At 36.9% G+C, this 20759-nt stretch overlaps 1 protein-coding gene and 1 long non-coding RNA gene across 2 annotated transcripts; one reads left to right on the forward strand and one right to left on the reverse strand.

The window, feature by feature from the left end:
* The first annotated feature begins 87 nt into the window (after positions 1-87).
* LOC127870080 (uncharacterized) lies at positions 88-17224 on the forward strand. The gene is made up of 17 exons (XM_052412740.1): positions 88-828; positions 1124-1253; positions 1622-1690; positions 3000-3106; positions 3921-4062; positions 4928-5062; positions 5933-6036; positions 6867-6959; positions 7459-7564; positions 8010-8147; positions 9161-9232; positions 12099-12401; positions 14357-14688; positions 14991-15108; positions 15550-15852; positions 16486-16713; positions 16946-17224. Exons 1-17 carry the CDS (start codon positions 587-589, stop codon positions 17222-17224), a joined length of 2901 nt encoding a protein of 966 aa, XP_052268700.1. The 5' UTR covers positions 88-586.
* A 1497-nt stretch (positions 17225-18721) lies between these two features.
* On the reverse strand, positions 18722-20138 carry LOC127869025 (uncharacterized). The gene is made up of 3 exons (XR_008044375.1): positions 20068-20138; positions 19948-20027; positions 18722-18777 (listed from the first exon to the last, which is right to left on the reverse strand). It is a non-coding gene; the product is annotated as an uncharacterized LOC127869025 (long non-coding RNA).
* Positions 20139-20759: the final 621 nt, after the last annotated feature.

Below are 20759 nucleotides of genomic sequence, written 5' to 3' on the forward strand. Positions count from 1 at the left end.
AAATGCCACCAGTATAGATCAGCCTGGTCAACTGTTATAAAGTCATGAAGGTGTTGTTGCCTCATTAGAAGACAGGGTAGATCCTGACCAGGCTGTTGCATTTAGCATAAAACCCGTTTTGCATTAAGCGAGTCAAACAATTCGCATTTCATGGAAAGCCTGGCATTAGGGGATGTAGTTTATGTTTATAATAATTTTTAATTGCTTATGATGAATTAAAGTTTAAAATGTTCTAGGAGAAGACACATTTATGTTTGACTGTTATGCTTTTTAGTTCTTCTAAAAGAGCACTTTCAATTGCTATTTAACAGAGGCTTAACTTTGACCAATCAAAACGATTTGTGTTAAGCAATAAGCTACTTAAACCTTAGACCGTGTTGTTTGAATGGACTGTTTTCCAACGAACACTTGTCTGTTCTTTTTACAATAGGTTAAAAATATTTAGACATAGCTGAAAATATATAGTCCAACGGCAATCCATCTGCAGAAAGAAATCATCATTCTTCTTTAATTAAAATAATTAAAAGAATGCTATCTACCACAACTTTTGCAATTTTGTTGAGTATATCCCCACAGGGGGCCGCTGATGATGTACCGCATCTGTCACTACGTGTTCCTTATCTTCCCGCCGTATGCTCTCGCCTCTGGATTCATGGATTTAATTGAGAATCAGGTGCGGACCACCATCTACAAACGCTTTGACTATGATGCCTATAACAGACCCTTCACCCTGGAAATGATTGGCTGGAATCTCATTGCCATGGGAATTGAAACATTTGTCTTTTTTGTTCTGACCATAGTGATGGACTTGAAATGCTGTTGTGGAAGGTAATTTCTAAAATGTTTTTTAATTACCTTTAAAAAATTTAACAGTCTATTATAAATAGGATTTTTGTTTCTTATAGCGGTACCTGTTTACTTTGAAAATGCAAATGTATTAATTTCTTCAGTCTATTTCCATATAAGAGAAGATAAAATTAAATATTTTATGATGTTACATTTGGTATATTGATTTTCTGAAATCATGTTTTTCATGCTGTCCTAGGATTTTTGCAATGGTCTAATACAATTTGACATCAAATCAGGAATTGAGAAATGTATACATTCATCAACACTGTTTAAGCAACTCTAGACAACGCTACCTGGGCATGAACGGGCCTGCAGACGAAGATGTCGATGTTTCAGCAGAGAAAGTGCGCATTGATCGAGGAGACTGTCGCCAGGATGTGGTCGTGGTGCGCAATCTCCATAAGGTATGCGAATTAACAAAATATACAGACATACAAATCTTTTTTACACTCATAAATTATTTCACCAATGTTTATTGCTTTTTTAAATAGTTTATTGATGTCATTTATATTTGTTCCCAGAACTGACATTAAAGCTTTCAAAGAACAGTATATGAGTTTCATGATTAGCATTCAGTGGTTATAGCAATTACACCAGGCACTTGTTTTCAAGCACTTATGTTTTAAATTAACTATGGGACATTGCTGAAAACAACATATCAAGTATAATTCTTTAAAATGAACTTGTTGACTAAATACAAATAAAATCTACCGGTTCTAATGACATAATTTAACTGCGCATGGAATGCTCACACATCATTAGTTCTGTGCAGGTATACAAGAGTGGGAAGACCGAGTTGCAAGCAGTGAACGGGCTCAGTTTTGGTGTGCCAGCCAATCAGGTATGATTAAGCAGTGATTAATCACCTGAATTTAGGGAAAACTTACCTAAATGCAAGTGCGTAAAGTGTCTTTATAGATCTGCAATCCGCACAGGCTTATCTGGGACGACACTTTCTGCCTTAACTGTTTTTATGCCCCCAGTAGGGTGGCATATAGCAGTTGAACTGTCCGTCAGTATGTCAGTCTGTCCGTCCGTCCGAAAACTTTAATGGCGATAACTTTTTCAATATTGAACATAGCAATTTGATATTTGGCATGCATGTGCATATCATGAAGCTGCACATTAAGTGGTGAAAGGTGAAGGTCAAGGTCATCCTTCAAGGGCAAATGTCAAATATATGGCGTCTGGCTGTCCGTCCGAAAACTTTAACATTGGCCATAACTTTTTCAATATTGAAAGTAGCAACTTGATATTTGGCATGCATGTGTATCTCATGGAGCTGAACATTTTGAGTGGTAAAAAGTGAAGGTCAAGGTCATCCTTCAAGGTCAAATGTCAAATATATGGCGTCTGTCTGTCCGAAAACTTTAACATTGGCCTTAACTTTGTAAATATTGAAGATAGCAACTTGATATTTGGCATGCATGTGTATCTCATGGAGCTCAACATTTTGAGTGGTGAAAGGTGAAGGTCAAGGTCATCCTTCAAGGTCAAATGTCAAATATATGGCGTCAGTCCGTCCCAAAACTTTAACATTGGCCATAACTTTTTCAATATTTAAGATAGCAACTTGATATTTGGCATGCATGTGCATCTCATGGAGCTGCACATTTTGAGTGGTGAAAGGTGAAGGTGAAGGTCATCCTTCAAGGTCAAAGGTCAAATTTTGCAAAATTGAAGATAGCAACTCGATATTTGGCATTCATGCATATCCCATGGAGCTTCACATTTTGAGTGGTGAAAGGTCAATGTCATTCTTCAAGGTCAAAGGTTAAGGTCAAATTTTGCAATATTGAAGATAGCAACTCGATATTTGGCATGCATGCGTATCTCATGGAGCAGCACATTTTGAAAGGTGAAATGTCAAGGTCATCTTTCAAGGTCAAAGGTCAAATATATGGCTTCAAAGCGGCGCAGTAGGGGGCATAGTGTTTCACAAACACAGCTCTTGTTTTAAAAAAAAGAGACATCCTTTAAACCAAAAATTACTTAAAAATGGAAAGTGTTGTCCCTGATAAATAAGCCTGTGCTGACACTTTTCATTTACATTGAATGCAGACTTGGAGTAAATGTCATCTGAAATATAAGTTAACCACATCTGATTCCACACTTCTATCAGGTATTGCATACAATTCTTCTGTTTTCAGTGTTTTGGCCTTCTGGGAATCAATGGTGCAGGAAAGACAACAACATTTAAAATACTCACCGGCTGCATTAATGCATCAGATGGCTTCACTTCAGTTCTTGGATCCAGGTATTTATCTGAGACTTCCACCAAAATGCATCCAGCTATCTGTCTGTATACATGTATTTCCATTTGTAAAATTGTCTAAAACAACATTAGAACATTTTGATAATAACTCCATTGTAATGCTGTACTTTTTATCTTAAACCAACCTCTCAGTTTTCAGTGTATTGATTCAAAACTGTTTAGTTTTGTTTATATTGTATAAAAGTTGAAGATGGTATTGTCCCCTACCGGTTTCACCGGAGGGGACTTATGGTTTGTGCTCTGTGTGTCTGGCAGTCTGTCTGTCAGTCCGTCAGTCTGTCACATTTTTCTGGATCCTGGGATAACTTGAAAAGTTCTTCATATTTTTTCATGAAACTTGAAACATGGATAGCTGTCAATATGGACATTATGCACGTCATTTAATTTTGTTCCTATGTCAAAAATTCTGGTTGCTATGGCAACAAATAAAAAAAGAAAATTCTGACAATGGTGGAGCCGTTAGGGGACATATATTGCTTGGCAAAAGTCTTGTTTTTGTATATGTTGCAATATTCTTTGAAGAGTTAAATATCATTGTAAGAGTGTAATTGGCACCATAAGCAAGCAAAACAAAGTTTTCTCTGTATCAACATGAAACAATATAGATATATTTTTCATAATATGCTTAAGTGTCAGGCTTATCAGGACAAACACTTTTTGCTTTTATGGTATTTTTATTCAAATTAAATCTCGTCTTCCTCCGTGTTAAGGAGGAAAGTGTTGGACCTGATTAGCCTGTGTGGACTGCACAGGCTAATCTGTGACGACACTTCAGGCACATGTTGATATATTCCAGGATTCTTCCCGGCTCGTCCTCAGTGGGGCGCATGGTGGGCTACTGTCCCCAGGAGGACGCCCTGGACAGCTACCTCAGCGTGGAGAGCATGCTGCACTTCCACTGCAAGCTCAAGGGCATCCCAGCAAGCAAGAGGACAGAGGTAGGCAGGAGATGAGCAGTGGGAGAGTGGGTGGGTGGGGAGTGTGTAGAGCATGCTGCACTTCCACTGCAAGCTCAAGGGCATCCCAGCAAGCAAGAGGACAGAGGTAGGCAGGAGATGAGCAGTGGGAGAGTGGGTGGGTGGGGAGTGTGTAGAGCATGCTGACCTTCAACTGTTTGCTCAAGGGCATTGACGCTAGTAAGAGGACAGAGGTAGGCAGGGAATGAGCAGTGGGTGGGTGGGGAGTGTGGAGAGCATGCTGACCTTCCATTGCAAGTTCAAGGACATTTCAGCTAGCAAGAGGACACATGTAGGCAGAGGGTGAGCAGCAATTGGGTGGGTGGGGAGTGTGGAGAGCATGCTGACCTTCCACTGCAGGTTCAATGGCATCTCAGCTAGCAAGAGGACAGAGGTAGGCAGGGGGTGAGCAGTGGGTGGGTGTGTGGGAGTCTGATATAAGAGGCAGCAGGGTGAAGGGATCGGCAAGTGGGCTAACGTAGGCAAGGTGTGAGAAATGAGTGTGGGGAATGTGGTATTTTAGGTAATAAGGGATCAGCAAGTGGACTAAGGTAGACCGGCAACCATGTCTGGAAAAGGTCAAAACGTAGGCAAGATGTGAGGAAAAGTGAGATTGACAATGTTGGAATCAAGTTAATTTTAGGCCAGTTGATTTGCATGTGTAAAGTGTTCACAAATTGAGCAATTCTTTAAATAATATTGATGAACTTTGTTATTGCTGTGAGCAAACAAGGTGTTGAACAAAGATACTTTTATTTGGTCTAAGAAAAAAAGTTGAATCAGTTGCCTTTGTTGCTCATGTTCTCATTCAAATCCATGTATTTCAATTCTGTATGTCTGTGTGCAGGAAGTGACTTCGGTGATGGACCGTCTGCAGCTGACCCCTATCAAGGGCAAGCTGGTGCGGGCGTGCAGTGGGGGCATGAAGCGGAAGCTGTCTCTCGCCATTGCCCTGCTGGGATCACCACCTGTCATATTGCTGGTACGAGATTGGGTCTTGTAGTAATGATAAAGTGAACTGTTAACTTTGCAGTATTTTATACATTTATCACTTCAGTTTTGTTCGTGTAAATGCACATTTACTTTGGTCATACATCAGACTACTTTCCTAGATCTTAAAGGGGCCTTTTCACAGATTTTGGCATATTTTGAAGTTTGTCATTAAATGCTTTATATTGATAAATGTAAACATTGGATCTTAAAAGCTCCATAAAAAATCGAGAATAAATTAAAACAAGGAAAAAAAAGTAGCCGGTATCAGGGCTCGAACCAGTGACCCCCGGAGTCCTGGTGTTAGTCTGAAGTAAAAACGCATTAGCCCTCTCGGCTATTCCGCCGAACATACACGGCGTAGGTATTTTATACTTTATATAAGCAATCTTCGTAGTTTCGTAAATTTAAACGACAAAAACAGAACTCTCCAAATTATTCAATCGTTTCGCGTTGCAACGCTTTATAATTTTTAGGTTTTCAAATCGTCAAAAGATACATATAATGGCTATATTGGACTATGGTAAATGTTCAGTAATACGGTTTCCTCACAAATATCATAACTAAAACGAAAATTTGCGAATCTGAAACAACTTTTTTCAATTTTGTCAATTTACCAAACCGTGAAAAGATCCCTTTAATCAGTTTGTATCGAATGAACAGCATTTTCAGTTCAGTTGTCACCATGTGTTCAATGAAACATTATAAAAAAAACTATGCCTCATGCTTTACTTCACTGCTAATATGTTGAAAGTGTTTGTACCAAATCTAACATATTGTATGATAGATTTGAAGATTGATCGTAATAATGGCTATAAGTTGTGAGCTATTGCCTCTATGAATGTGTCTGCCTGCCCTCCAGGATGAGCCCACTACAGGCATGGACCCCAAAGCCAAGAAGCTTGTCTGGGACTGTCTGTTCAGGGCCAAACATCAGGGCCAGACCATCATCCTCACCTCACACAGGTATGTACCTCGTCTGTTTGGGAACCACTGGTGCCTCCACTTATGGGCCATGTAGATTTGTATCACTCTTAAACATACCGGAGATTTATATAGATTAATTTACAGCTTTACTCTTTTATGAATATTTTGATATTTTGTATTTCATTATAATGAGTCTTTCTTTATAGGTAGGGAATTTATAACTTGCCTGTTTTTTTAACTGTATGTGAGACCAATGTTTTATTTTCCAAAAGATTTATAGACACCTATTTTAGTTATCATTATTACATCAGGCATTATTTATAAAAGCTTATGAGGCCACAACTAATTGATACATTTTTTATCAGATTAGCTGCAACTAAAAATCATAATTTACAAAATTCAAGGACAAACACTGGGCCAGCTGAATTTACTAAGTTGTCATCATTTGCTATTATTTAAAGCTTTAGATTTGCCTATCTGAAATGGTATGTGTTTTTTATTATCTGATTTTCGCTTGCCTTTTGCTATATCAAAACTGGAATAAAAATATGTGCATGTCATTGCTCACTTCAAATATTTGGAAGGCTAAAATCTGTTTAACAACTGATCAATACTCCATGTATATTGATTATTTTGCACAAAAAAACAACGTTAAAGTATTTATTAAACATTTGACTGGTCTATCTGAATGGGAAAGTACTAAGAATTTAATGTAAGCACATCCAGAAATTCCCAATTTAACAGTGTCACTTATATTACACAATTCCTATGACCTTTTTGCATTGAAACACTGAATTGGGTCAATTTGATCTTTCATGTACAGCGTTATTGTGATATTATGTGATTATAATTGTGATACTTGGTTTCAGCCTGGAGGAGTGTGATATTCTGTGTGATAGGATTGGAATCATGGTGAATGGAAAATTCAAATGCCTGGGTAGCTCACAACATTTGAAGCAGAAGTAAGTGGTCAATTTTAGGAAAACACAGTGAATTTTTACACTTTATGCATTAGATGTACTTGTATGCCCCTAATTTGTGGGAAGCATAAGTTCTTTATGCTTTATGTACATACATCTGTATGTTTGTATGTCCCAAAGTTTGTGTTTTTAAATCCTCTTCAACGATTGGGTTTCTCAAACATTAGTAGTTGAATGACCTTTACCCTTTCCTATCGGAGGCAAAGTGAAAATGGCTATGTGCAAACAGCATAAAACCAGAACAGCCTGAAAGGTTTTATGCTGTTTGCTGCTCATCAGTATCTAAGGGTTTGAAATAAAGTCATTAAAACTTGAATCTATAGAAAGAAAGGTTTTTAATAAAAAATAACTTTTCTAAGGGACTACAAACACATAGATACGTATCTAATGGTAAAGGGTTGATGTGTAAATGATTATGAGGTAAGGATTTTGTGGATGATTTTACATAGAAACAACAACCTTTGTCATATTTTCACTTCAGGTTTGGCAATGGCTACACAGTTACCCTGTACGTGAGCGGCTTATCTACAATCGGCACGAGGATCTATGACCAAATCCATAACCACTTCCCCAGTGCCAGCATCAGGGTGTGTTATTGTCTTAAAACAACATAATCACAGTGATTACCATGGCAGAATAGGCTTCCTTATAGAATTAATGTTATTTCTTGTATTATTTTATTTGTTTATTATTTCAAATTCACATTTATGTATATAGCCATCAGGTTTTGTATCAAGAATATTGAGACAATTGTCACAGGGGTTGGAAGTATCAAGAATTAAGAGACATTTGCCACAGGGGTTTTAAAAACTTTAGCTAACTGACTTTTTCAAGATTAAAGAAAAATAAGGGCATGAATTTTGAGTGTTAAACAAACCTACCGTATTCATAATATATACAATTAGAGTATTGGTAAATCCAGTCTCTATTGACACTTAATTCTGTTATTATTTCTGGACCAAGATTATTTCTGGACCACATTATGAAAACGCTACATACAGTAATCTAAGTTGGTCTGTTTGCTCCTTTCAGAGCCATCACGTGAACGTGATTCAGCTGGACATTCCACGAGAGTCAGTGAGCGTGGCAGAAATGTTCTCAGTGCTGGAGAGAGAGAAGAACAACTACAACATCAAGTACTACACAGTGTCACAGACCACCCTGGAAACAGTGAGTCGTGCTAGCTGTTATGTTAAATGCATTTGAGCAGAGATGTGGGAAAACTGGATTTAATGCATGTATGTGAAGTGTCATTCAAGAAAAGCCTGTGCAGTTGGCACAAGATTACTAGAGTTGCGACACCTTAAGGGTTTCGCGGGATGGAATGAGTGGAGAGATCAAATCAAATTGAAAATCGATTATTTCTAAAAAAAATTGGTACGAAAAAATATGTGGGTACGAAAAACAAATATTTGGGTACGAAAACAAATTTGAGTACGAAAAAAAAAAGGGTACGAACAAAATAAGGGTACAAAAAACTATTTGGGTACGAAAAAAATCGGTACAAATAAAAAATTAGGTACGAAAAAATGTGGGTACGATAAAAATTTGAGTACGAACAAATGTGTACGAAAAACTTTTGGGTACGAACAAATTTGTGTATGAAAAAAAATTGGAGACGAAAAAAATTTGGGTAGAAAAAAAAATAAAAATTTAGTTATGAAAACAAATTAGAGTACGAAAAAATATAGGGAACGATAAAAATTAGGGTAAGAAAAACTATTTGGGTACGAAAATAAATGGGTACGAATAAAAATTTGGGTACGAATAAATTTGGGTACGAAACATATTTGGGTACGAAAAAATGTGTACGAAAAAAAAATTTGGGTACGAAAAACATTTGGGTATGAAAAACATTAGGGTACGAAAAAGATGGGTACAAATACAAACAAATTTGGGTAAGAAAAACATTTGGGTACGAAAAAAATGGGTACGAAAAAAAAACATTGGGTACGAAAAAAATTGGGAAGGAAAACATTTTGGTGCGAAAAAATTGGGTACGAAAAAAAAAATTGGGTACGAAAAAAAGAAAGGTTTTTAATAAAAAATAACTTTTCTAAGGGACTACAAACACATAGATACGTATCTAATGGTAAAGGGTTGATGTGTAAATGATTATAAGGTAAGGATTTTGTGGATGATTTTACATAGAAACAACAACCTTTGTCATATTTTCACTTCAGGTTTGGCAATGGCTACACAGTTACCCTGTACGTGAGCGGCTTATCTACAATCGGCACAAAAAAAAAAATTGGGTACGAAAAAAATTGGGTACGAAAAAAATGGGTACGATAAAAAATTGGGTACAAATACATGTAACAAAATTGGGTACAAAAAACATTTGGGTACGAAAATATGAATACAAAAAAAATTTTGGTATGAACAAATTTGGGTACGAAAAACATTTGGTATAGTGGTTAAATTGGAGGAAATTAAGACCTGTTTTGATTTTGTGGTCAAGATCACATTGGCTTGTATCAAGAAATTGGTTTCATCATTACATCTTTGGAACGCTTTGGCTTACAGTCATCTTAATATGCATATTGATGCATATTGATCTTAAGGTCAAAGGTCAATGTCACAAAGTTTCAAACTCAACCACTTATTTGATAATTGTTTGTTTTTTTCTCTTTAATTTTCTGTCTTTTTCTGTGATCAATTCGTATCCCCAGCCGAAGTTGGAGGGATAAAGAATTGTTGTTGTCCGTCCTTCAGTCCGTCCGTCTGATCACAAACTTTTCAGGGCTTTATCTCAGAAACTACACGTATATAAATATCAACATGAAACTTCATGAGTGTATAGATGTCAATGAGGAAAAGTGCTGTTCACAAGATCCATAACCCTACACTTTCTTAGATAAGAGTTATTGCCCTTTGCTTTTTGTATTGTGTAACTTTTCATGGCTATTTTGCATATACCATACAAGATTTAATCATGAAATTTCATGGATGTATTGATATCAATGAGAAAAAGTGTCATGCTTAAGAACCATAACCCCACACTTTCTTAAATAAGGGTTATTGCCCATTGTTTTTTTGTATAATGTATCTTTTCAGGGCTATATCTCAGATACCATACAAGATTTCATCATGAAACTTAATAAGTGTATAGATATCAATGACGAGAATCACCTTGCACAAGAACCATTTCGCTACTCTGTCTGTAATAAGAGTTATTGCCCATTAATTTTGTTCTACAATGTAACTTTCAGGCAATATATCAGATACAATAAAAGGTTTTTTTTCATGAAACTTCATTGGCTTGTTCAGATCAATGAGATGCATTAAGACAATTTCCCTACACTTGATTTTTTAAGTGCCCAACCACTATAGTGGGGGACATATTGTTTTTGTCCTGTCTGTTGGTTTGTTTGTGTGTTTGTTTGTTTGCCCAAACTTTAACATTTGCAATAACTTTTGCAATATTGAAGATAGCAACTTGATATTTGGCATGCATGTGTATCTCATGGAGCTGCACATTTTGAGTGGTGAAAGGTCAAGGTCATCCTTCAAGGTCAAAGGTCAAATACATAGCTTCAAAGCGGCGCAAAAGGGGACATAGTGTTTCTGACAAACACATATCTTGTTTAAGATTATACCTTATATCAAGGCATTTGCACTCATCCATAATAAAAAAAAATGTATTTGGCAGGGGATATCAATTCAACAAATGTGTTTGTTTCTGTGTTTAAGTTGATACTTTCATGTTCCGATGTTCATTTTGTCAACTTAATTTTGCAGGCATAAAAGTTTATTGGATTCATGAAATACTTCCTCATACTATTTCTCCTTAACCTGGCTAGGGAAACAACTTTTAAATGTGTTTATTTGATTTTAATATTACTATTGCTTCATACCCATATAAATTCCAATTACAATTTTAATTTTTACTGGGGAAGTGTTTTTAAACAGTTGACCTCAATGAAAATCAAAATTTGTTGATTTACATTTTTAAGCACCCGGTAGGGTGGCATATAGCAGTTGAACTGTCATTCTGTGTGTTCGTCCAAAAAACTTTAACATTGGCCATAACTTTTGCAATATTGAAGACAGTAACTTGATATTTGGCATGTATGTGTATCTCCTGAAGCTGCACATTTTGAGTGGTGAAAGGTCAAGGTCATCCTTCAAGGTCAAAAGTAAAAAATACAATGCAAGGGAATTAATAAGCTTTAAAAGGGAGATAATTTCTAATCCTGCCAAATGATGTATTGAAATTTTATTTCAAAGCAGCGCAATATGGGGCATTGTATTTGTGACAAAAACATCTCTTGTATTAAGTTTGCATAAAGGTGCTTTATATGTTTAGTCTGCCTGTTATCTTTCTTTTGGTCATATATTTCAAATGCCTTAGAAAGTTTGAATTTATTTTCTCTCGCTTTGTGATAGTAACATATGCAGAGATTTATTGATTTTTTAACAAAATCCTTGATAAAAAGAAAGTAATTGTTTATCCAACTGGTTTTACTTAGTGTTGACATTTTTGAAAGTTACAGAATCTGACCATTACCTAAATATTGAAATCTCTAGATTTTCTGCACACTGAAACTTAATGTCAACTAGTATAGTCATTTCATTTACCTTGAACCAAATACTTTTGTTCAATTGTATTTACCAAATAATACTAAGCATAGACTTGCATTGTAGTATTAGTAAAATAATATCATAACAAGTTTTACATTTGTTTCATAATTCAATTATATAACAATTTCATTCAAAGATAACCCTTTGGTACTTGTACAAACATAATTCACAAAAATCATCTTAAAAAAATAAAACAAAAAGAAAACAATTCAAAGGATCTGTAAGTTCTTATTGCATTTTTATTTAACCCTTCCCTGCTCAGGAGTAAAAAAAAGACATCTATATACAACCAGCTTAAAACCAGAACAGCCTGCACGAGTGTTTAGGTTTTATGCTGTTTGCTGCGTATCAGTACCTTACAGTTTGAAATAATGCATTTAAAACTTAAAAAGAGTAAGAAAGGTGTTAGATTTAATTTGATTTTTTAAGGGATTAGAATTGTGCCAAAGTGCCTACCTGAGTGGTTAAGTGTTAAGTTAATAAAAGAACATATTAACTGTAATGTTGTGTAGCTTTCACTCTTTTGAACTGTTTTAGGATCTGGAGGAAAAGCGTCGAAGAGCAATTTCTGACATGGACTATGACATTAGTGAAGGGCACATGCCTTTTGTACAACCAGACGAAGAAGACCTTTCTGAATACAAGTTCGCCAAGTTTTCCGCGACGTTCTTCCAAGCCAACGCGACGCACACCTACATTCGGCTACCAATCAGAACGTCGCTGCTGCAGTTGAAGTCAGAGAGCGATCACATGGCCGCACTTGCCGTCTGGATTACAATACTGCGATTCATGGGAGATCTCCCTGAACCGAAAGTCTACACTGGAGTACAGGACACTAGGGTAAGGACACTCATCTATCCCCTCATCCCTCTACCCCAGAACATATATTATGCATATAAAATATGCTATATAATTGGGCCCCCTCCCAACAAAAAATAAAATAAATTAAAATAAAATGGCCCTCTCTGACCTAATAATGACAAAACAAGTATGTAAATTCTAATTATTGTTATTTTTATTGTATTGATTATTTTCAATTAGGATTGGATATCAATCTGCTTAAAGTCAGTATTTAGAGAATTAAAAAAATTGTCATTTACCCCCCCCCCCCTCCCACCACCTTTATAAGGTTGTTTGTTTAAATTATCCTCTCTTGCCTCCCTTGAAGGGCCTCTGTTCCACCAGGAGTGAGCATTATATTATTTTTATAGTAGTGGGGGACATTATTTTTGCCCTGTCTGTTGGTTGGTTGGTCTGTTGTTTGCGCCAACGTTTACATTTTGCAATAACCTTTGCTATATTGAAGATAGCAACTTCATATTTGGCATGCATGTGTATCTCATGAAGCTGCACATTTTGAGTGGTGAAAGGTCAAGGTCATCCTTCAAGGTCAGAGGTCTAATATATATGGCCAAAATCGCTCATTTTATAAATACTTTTGCAATATTGAAGATAGCAACTTGATATTTGGCATGCATGTGTATCTCATGGAGCTGCACATTTTGAGTGGTGAAAGGTCAAGGTCATCCTTCAAGGTCAGAGGTCAAATATATATGGCCCAAATCGCTTATTTTATGAATACTTTTGCAATATTGAAGATAGCAAACTTGATATTTGGCATGCATGTGTATCTCATGGAGCTGCACATTTTGAGTGGTGAAGGTCAAGGTCATGGTCATCCTTCAAGGTCAAATATATGGGTCAAAATTGCTCATGTAATGTCACTTCTGCAATATTTAAGCTAGCAATTTTATATTTGAAATGCATGTGTATCTCATGGAGCTGCACATTTGAAGTGGTGAAGGGTCAAGGTCAAGGTCATTCTTCAAGGTCAAACGTCATAAAGGGGGACATTGTGTTTCACAAACACATCTTGTTTTATTATGGATTACTTTGGATCTTAACTAAGACAAACATTTATAATTTGTTGCTTTTAAAATCAAAGATTATGATTGAACACTGATCTGGGACAGCGGGACTTATAATGCATGACTAAGCCCACATTAATTACACCTTGTTTTTCCAGAGTGAGGCTCAATACAAGACCCATGCAGTCACTCTTCATTGCCCATGCAGTAACTCTTCATTGCCCATGCAGTCACACTTCATTGCCCATGCAGTCACACTTCATTGCCCATGCAGTCACACTTCATTGTCAATGCAGTCAAACTTCATTGCCCATGCAGTCACACTTCATTGCCCATGCCGTCACACTTTATTGCTCATGCAGTCACACTTCATTGCCCATGCAGTAACACTTCATTGCCCATGCAGTCGCACTTCATTGCCCATGCAGTCACACTTCATTGCCCATGCAGTCACACTTCATTGCCCATGCAGTCACACTTCATTGCCCATGCAGTCACACTTCATTGCCCATGCAGTCACACTTCATTGCCCATGCAGTCACACTTCATTGCCCATGCAGTCACACTTCATTGTCCATGCAGTCACACTTCATTGCCCATGCAGTCACACTTCATTGCCCATGCAGTCACACTTCATTGCCCATGCAGTCACACTTCATTGCCCATGCAGTCACACTTCATTGCCCATGCAGTCACATTTCATTGCCCATGCAGTCACACTTTACTTTATTGCCCATGCAGTCACACTTCATTGCCCATGCAGTCACACTTCATTGCCCATGCAGTCACACTTCATTGCCCATGCAGTCACACTTTATTGCCCATGAAGTCACACTTCACTGCCAATGCAGTCACACTTTATTGCCCATGCAGTCACACTTCATTGCCCATGCGGTCACACTTCAGTGCTATATTTTTCATTTCCAGGACACAACTCCAGTGATGACGAAGATCTACTCAACGCTGGGCTGCAAGTTCAACAAGAAAGACCTGGAGGAGGCGCAGAGGATGAACATGGAGCTGGAGAACGAGCCCGCGGCCATGATGCGGGTCAGCGGGAAAAGCAGCATACGCAAAAAGATGGTGTCTTTGACCTTGAAGAAGAAGTCGAAGATCACAGAAGAGTTCAAAAGTCACCTAGGTGACTCTGAGTACTACTCGCCTACCGGGCAGAACGCTCTGCTGGAGGAGAAACCCACCACGAACCTCGAGAAACTTCATTTCATTATAGGCCATGGAATTCTGAGGCCTGATTTGAGGTAAAGAATATAGAACATTGTAATATAGGATTTAAAAAATTTTGTATCGGTATTTACCATTGATAATACTGTACTTTTATTTATTGCTATAACATAAAATATTAAATATTTTCATGAAAATATTGATTTTTATATTTTTCATTTACCTGAGGGTTACTCTAATACACTACATAGTGGGAGACATTTAGCACGAACTTGTCCAGATCTTCATGTATGCATATCCCAAAACTTGTGTTTTGAACACCTTTAACTACGGGAAGATTTGGCTCAAACTTTCATATTATAATGACCTTCTGTTTCAGAGACGAGATCTACTGCCAGATTGCCAAGCAGTTGACCCAGAACCCGTCTCGATCCTCCCACGCCCGCGGCTGGATCCTCCTCTCCCTCTGTGTTGGATGCTTCGCACCTTCGGACAGGGTAGGTAACTCTTATTTATCAGTCATGTGGATTGTCCCCCTTGAGAAACAAAATGGACTAGCTCTGGGCGAATAGGCTGATGAAGAACTTTGGTTTTGCTTTCATAAGATGAATGATGTGAGTTTTAATTTTGATAAGTTGTAAACAAGATTTATAAAGAAACTTATGTCTGGTCTTTTACCTATTGAAAATAATTTTCTACCTGATATTTTAATGTTTTTCTTACCTCATTCAGATAACACTGTTGCAGCCAAGCCGAGTACTGACTGTGTATTAATCAATAAAAATTTCAGTAGCAATTAAAATCCAGCGGTGTATCATTCTTTTAAATTTAAATAAAACTAAATTAGCAACAAGGAGTAAGTTTCTGCTGTGCAGTGGAAATGAATAAGCTATTCAGCATAAATGAACATTGATTTGACTGGTTTCTCTCCATTACAGTTCATCAAGTATCTACGTAACTTCATCAGTGAAGGTCCACCTGGCTACGCTCCATACTGCGAAGAACGCCTGAGACGAACCATTGCAAATGGCACACGCAACCAGCCACCATCTTGGCTAGAGCTTCAGGCCACGAAATCCAAGCGCCCACTGATGTTGCCCATCACGTTCATGGACGGGAACACTAAGACGCTTCTTGCCGACTCTGCCACGACCGCCAGAGAGCTCTGCCAACAGCTTGGCGAGAAGATTGTGCTCAGTGATCAGTTTAGATTCTCACTCTACATTGCTCTCTTTGACAAGGTTTGCTATTTTATTATTTGTAGGTCATAATTTGCATTTATTTTATGGGAAGACCAATCCACAAATTTAACTCAAACAAATAAAAAATTACAGACACATTTTTTTTCCAAAATTTGAAATACATGAAAAAGTTGGGTTTTTTAAAAACCTCACAATTTTATGGCGATGCATATTAATGGTTTTAATAATCCAAGCAGCGCAAAAATATTTGGACAGAGCATTTTTCTCCATGACATAAATTTTTTGTTTGATGTATTATTGAATAGCTATATATATTTTTTTAACTTTCAGATTGTTTATAGAGAAATATCTGTGAATTAAAACTGATATTTTACTGTTTCAAACAGTAAAAAATAACAGTGAAAATTATCGATAATTTTCATCGTTTTACCAGAACTATTTTTAGATATCTTTGGTTTCCCAATTGTAACCCTCCTAAAAAAAAATTTGATGAATTTGGTGGAATATCGATTTTAATTCACTCGTGATCATAGAAAATTTTTATTTTCTATGATCACTCTTGAATTAAAATCAGATTCCACCAAACCCAAGAAATATCCTCTATTTGTTCATAATTTCTCATCCATGGAAAGAAGGTATTTGACACTACCCTCCCCATCCTGCTCTTTCCAGGTGTCCTCCCTTGGAAGCGGTGGAGACCATGTGATGGACGCTATCTCCCAGTGCGAGCAGTATGCCAAGGAGCAGGGCGCCCAGGAGAGGAACGCCCCCTGGCGGCTCTTCTTCAGGAAGGAGATCTTTGCACCCTGGCACGACCCCAGCGAGGACGCCACGGCAACCAACCTGATCTACCAGCAGGTTGTCAGGGGAATCAAGTTTGGGGAATACCGCTGTGACAAGGTATGTTTGATATTAGCTTTATTTTCAGGCTAAATATTTTTTGATGTCTGTTCAAACTTCACATGTTCGCCACTTTGACATACTGAATATAAAAAAGCCATACTTTTTCTGCAAACGGGACATGTACCCTCAATGGAAACAAAACTCAAGCTTTAATGCAGTTTCCGCATTTTTCACTTGTAATTTTGGTCTTTGATGTTTTTCAGTTATGTTTTACATGCACTTCTTTCAGATTTTCCTGAACATTGCTGGTGAACAGACGGATGGAGCCAATCTTGATGTCTCGGACACAAACTCAAGTTCTGGAGCTACAGGCTCAGATATCAGCAGCAAAATGGCGCCAATGGGCGTCTCAAACCCTTTCTATGAGCATGTCAAGAAACCCATCACCCTTGCAGACACAGGCATGGGCCCCAATGGCTCCAAGGCACATTCCCCATTCGTGCTTTCAGTAAAAGACAAGCTCAATTTTAAAGATGAGGATGGTGAAATTTTCACCACCAGCCTGTAATTATTGACAGTGGAGTAGTTAAATGCATGAAGGTGTAAATTGTTATGACAGTGTCACCTATCTGTGCTTCCCACAACTTCACCGGAACATGTTACAATTGACACCAAATTTACACAAGTGTATGATCAATGCAATTGATAGATTTTTATATTTTTTACTGCATATTTTACAAGCTTCTTACTCTGAAATGCAATTTCTTTACATGAGAAATATATATATACCGTATTCATGTTTATATTTTTATTTTATTCCATTGAATATTATATTACTTACAATGTTTTATACTTCGATTTTATACTGTGTTATTTTATCAATTGTATAGAAGTTCTTATATATAATGTTGTTGTAATTGTTCTTTTTGTTGCAGGCAATTCCCTGCCCATTCATCATTAAATATCTTTATTGTTTACATGTCTATGACTGATTTAAAGTTGATACTATTAAAAATGTCTAACTTCTGTTTCTACCATATAATTTCATGTATGTGTGTAAGTCTGTGTGTTTAATAAATGCATTTATCACATGCTATACCCTGTTTCCCATGTAATACAACCATTACATATTTTTTTTTATTACACATGTGTAATACAACATTTTTAAGCGTTTTCATCGGCTTAGTTTTCGTTAATTGACCAATCGCATTTTGTTATTTTGCTGAAATGACGTTGCAACGTCAAATGACGTCAAGAAACGTAAACAACATTTGGGATTTATCATTATGTTTGCGTAAATATTTATTTAATTTGCTCATTTAAAAGCATGTGATAAAAAAGATCTGACACCCGTTGTCATATCATAACATATTTTATTAAACTCGTCCAGGAAATAAGTTAGTAAGCTCGCCAAAGGCTCGCTTACTAACATAATTCCTGAACTCGTTTAATAAAATATGGTATAATATGACAACTCGTGCCAGATCCTATATGTATGTGTCTATATAATTGTATGCATGGATTGTATAAACCTCCTGTATAGCAATAACAGTTACATGTCAAGCAGATTTTTTTTAAGAGGTCTAATATATAGCAAGAAATTAACATGAAAACTACTAATACAAATTGTAATTGATGGAGGTGAATGAAGGATTTGCATCTTGAAAGAGAAGTTTTGTGATAGAAAAAATGTTGTCTCATTTGTCATTCTTTGCTGTATTTCTGTTGTAAAAATGCTGTTTTATGTAAATCACTAAATGCTCTATTTTTATAGCTTTTTCAGTTTAATACTCCTATTTTAAAGACATAATTGTATTCTTTTATATAAGTGTGCTTAAAGTGTTGTCCCAGATTAGGCTGTGCAGTCCGCACAAGCTAATCAGGGACGACACTTTGCCTTTTTATGGTATTTTTCATTTACAGAGAGACTTTTAGCTTTTATGGTATTTTTTGTTTAAAGAAAGTCTTTTAGCAAAAATCCAGTTTGAGTGGAAAGTGTTGTTCCTGTTTAGGCCTTGCAGACTGCGCAGGCTTATCTGGGACGACACTTTACACACATGTATTATGCCCCCTTTTTACAGAGCATAGCTCAAATTTAAGCAAGTACTATTACACTGAGACCTGATATGCCTCATGTCAGCAAGTACTATTACACTGAGCAGGGATCATATTTTCCCGCAACATCAATCGGTCCGGATATAAATGGGGAAAAGTATCCAAAAATGTATATCCGAAATCATGACAAATTACGTTAAAATATATACCATTGATTTTGCCATTCATGTAGGTGGTATAATACATGTACAAGTAAAATTTCCTTAGGCATTTTTTTAAACGGAACGTGTTTTCTCAACTGGTTTTATCATTTTGTATTTCATTGTTGTTTCGTGTGCTGTTTTATAATAAATCAGACTATTTTCATCGTTGTCAATATTATTAATCTGTGTAAGTCTATACCGATTTTTTTAATTGTTGTCGACTCGATAATAGCTTACAAACATGCACTGAACCAAACAAATGTCTGTGCGTAGGTTGGCTACTGACAACAACCAAATATTTAATAAATAATTTGTTGTCAAATAACCCACGGCCGATAGTTTAGATGCGTAGGGATTTAATCACGAGAGCGAAGCATTTGAAACCACGCATCTAATTTTCCGGTCGTGAGTTATTCAACAACAAAGTATAAAGTACACGAATTATTCCGATTTTAAATCGGTTTTACTAAAGATTTATTCAATGTATATTATTTTTCTTGTGTACTATTTTATGTGAAGTTCCGCCCATAAAAATAACTTTCGGCTGTTCTGTCGATCAGATCCGCGACTTTCATTCATATTAATTACCGGATTATTACGCTGGTGGAAAATGTATCGGCATGTTTTGTTTAGTTACAGCGCGTGCATTCAGACGCGTCTTTTCGGATGCGTTTTTAATCCGCTGTTCACAAGCTTTTGATTCCTGGTCTGACACGCAATAAACCGGTCTTGACCGGTTTAGAGACTTCAGCGAATGGTTATCACACCTAATCGAGATAAGAATGTCATTAGGATGTGTTAGCATGTACACTGTGTAATCGATTTCATGACATGGGAATTTTAATAGCAAACAGAATCGGACCGACTGTTTGGGATTTTCAATCGGTCTTTAATGACCCCAATCGGTCTAGGACCGACAAAACCGAAAAAAATATGATCCCTGACACTGAGACCTGATATGCCTCATGTCAGCAAGTACTATTACACTGAGAGCTGATATGCCTCATGTCAGCAAGTACTATTACACTGAGACCTGATATGCCTCATGTCAGCAAGTACTATTACACTGAGACCTGATATGCCTCATGTCAGCAAGTACTATTACACTGAGACCTGATATGACTCATGTCAGCAAGTACTATTACACTGAGACCTGATATGCCTCATGTCAGCAAGTACTATTACACTGAGACCCGATATGCCTCATGTCAGCAAGTACTATTACACTGAGACCTGATATGCCTCATGTCAGCAAGTACTATTACACTGAGACCTGATATGCCTCATGTCAGCAAGTACTATTACACTGAGACCTGATATGCCTCATGTCAGCAAGTACTATTACACTGAGACCTGATATGCCTCATGTCAGCAAGTACTATTACACTGAGACCTGATATGCCTCATGTCAGCAAGTACTATTACACTGAGACCTGATATGCCTCATGTCAGCAAGTACTATTACACTGAGACCCGATATGCCTCATGTCTAAAGACAAGTACTATTACACTGAGACCTGATATGCCCCATGTCTAAAGACTGCACATGCTAATTTTAGACGATACTAAATGTTCATGCATTTACCTTGGTTCTCCCATAGATAAGCTCAATTGTTACAGAAATTTCAATGCTTACTTGTGCTTGAAAAAGTTTTATTATTCAAATACACATTTTCTTGAAGCAAAAATAAATTTTACATTTAACCCATTTATGCCTAGTGTCTAGAAAAAAGGCCTTGGCAAACAGCGTAGACCCAGATGAGACACCGCATGATGCAGCGTCTCATCAGGGTCTGCGCTGTTTGCGTAAAGGAATTTCTGTATGAAATATTCTAAATATATAAA

This window comes from Dreissena polymorpha, chromosome 2 (genome assembly GCF_020536995.1).
Source record: "Dreissena polymorpha isolate Duluth1 chromosome 2, UMN_Dpol_1.0, whole genome shotgun sequence".
Classification (NCBI taxonomy): domain Eukaryota; kingdom Metazoa; phylum Mollusca; class Bivalvia; order Myida; family Dreissenidae; genus Dreissena; species Dreissena polymorpha.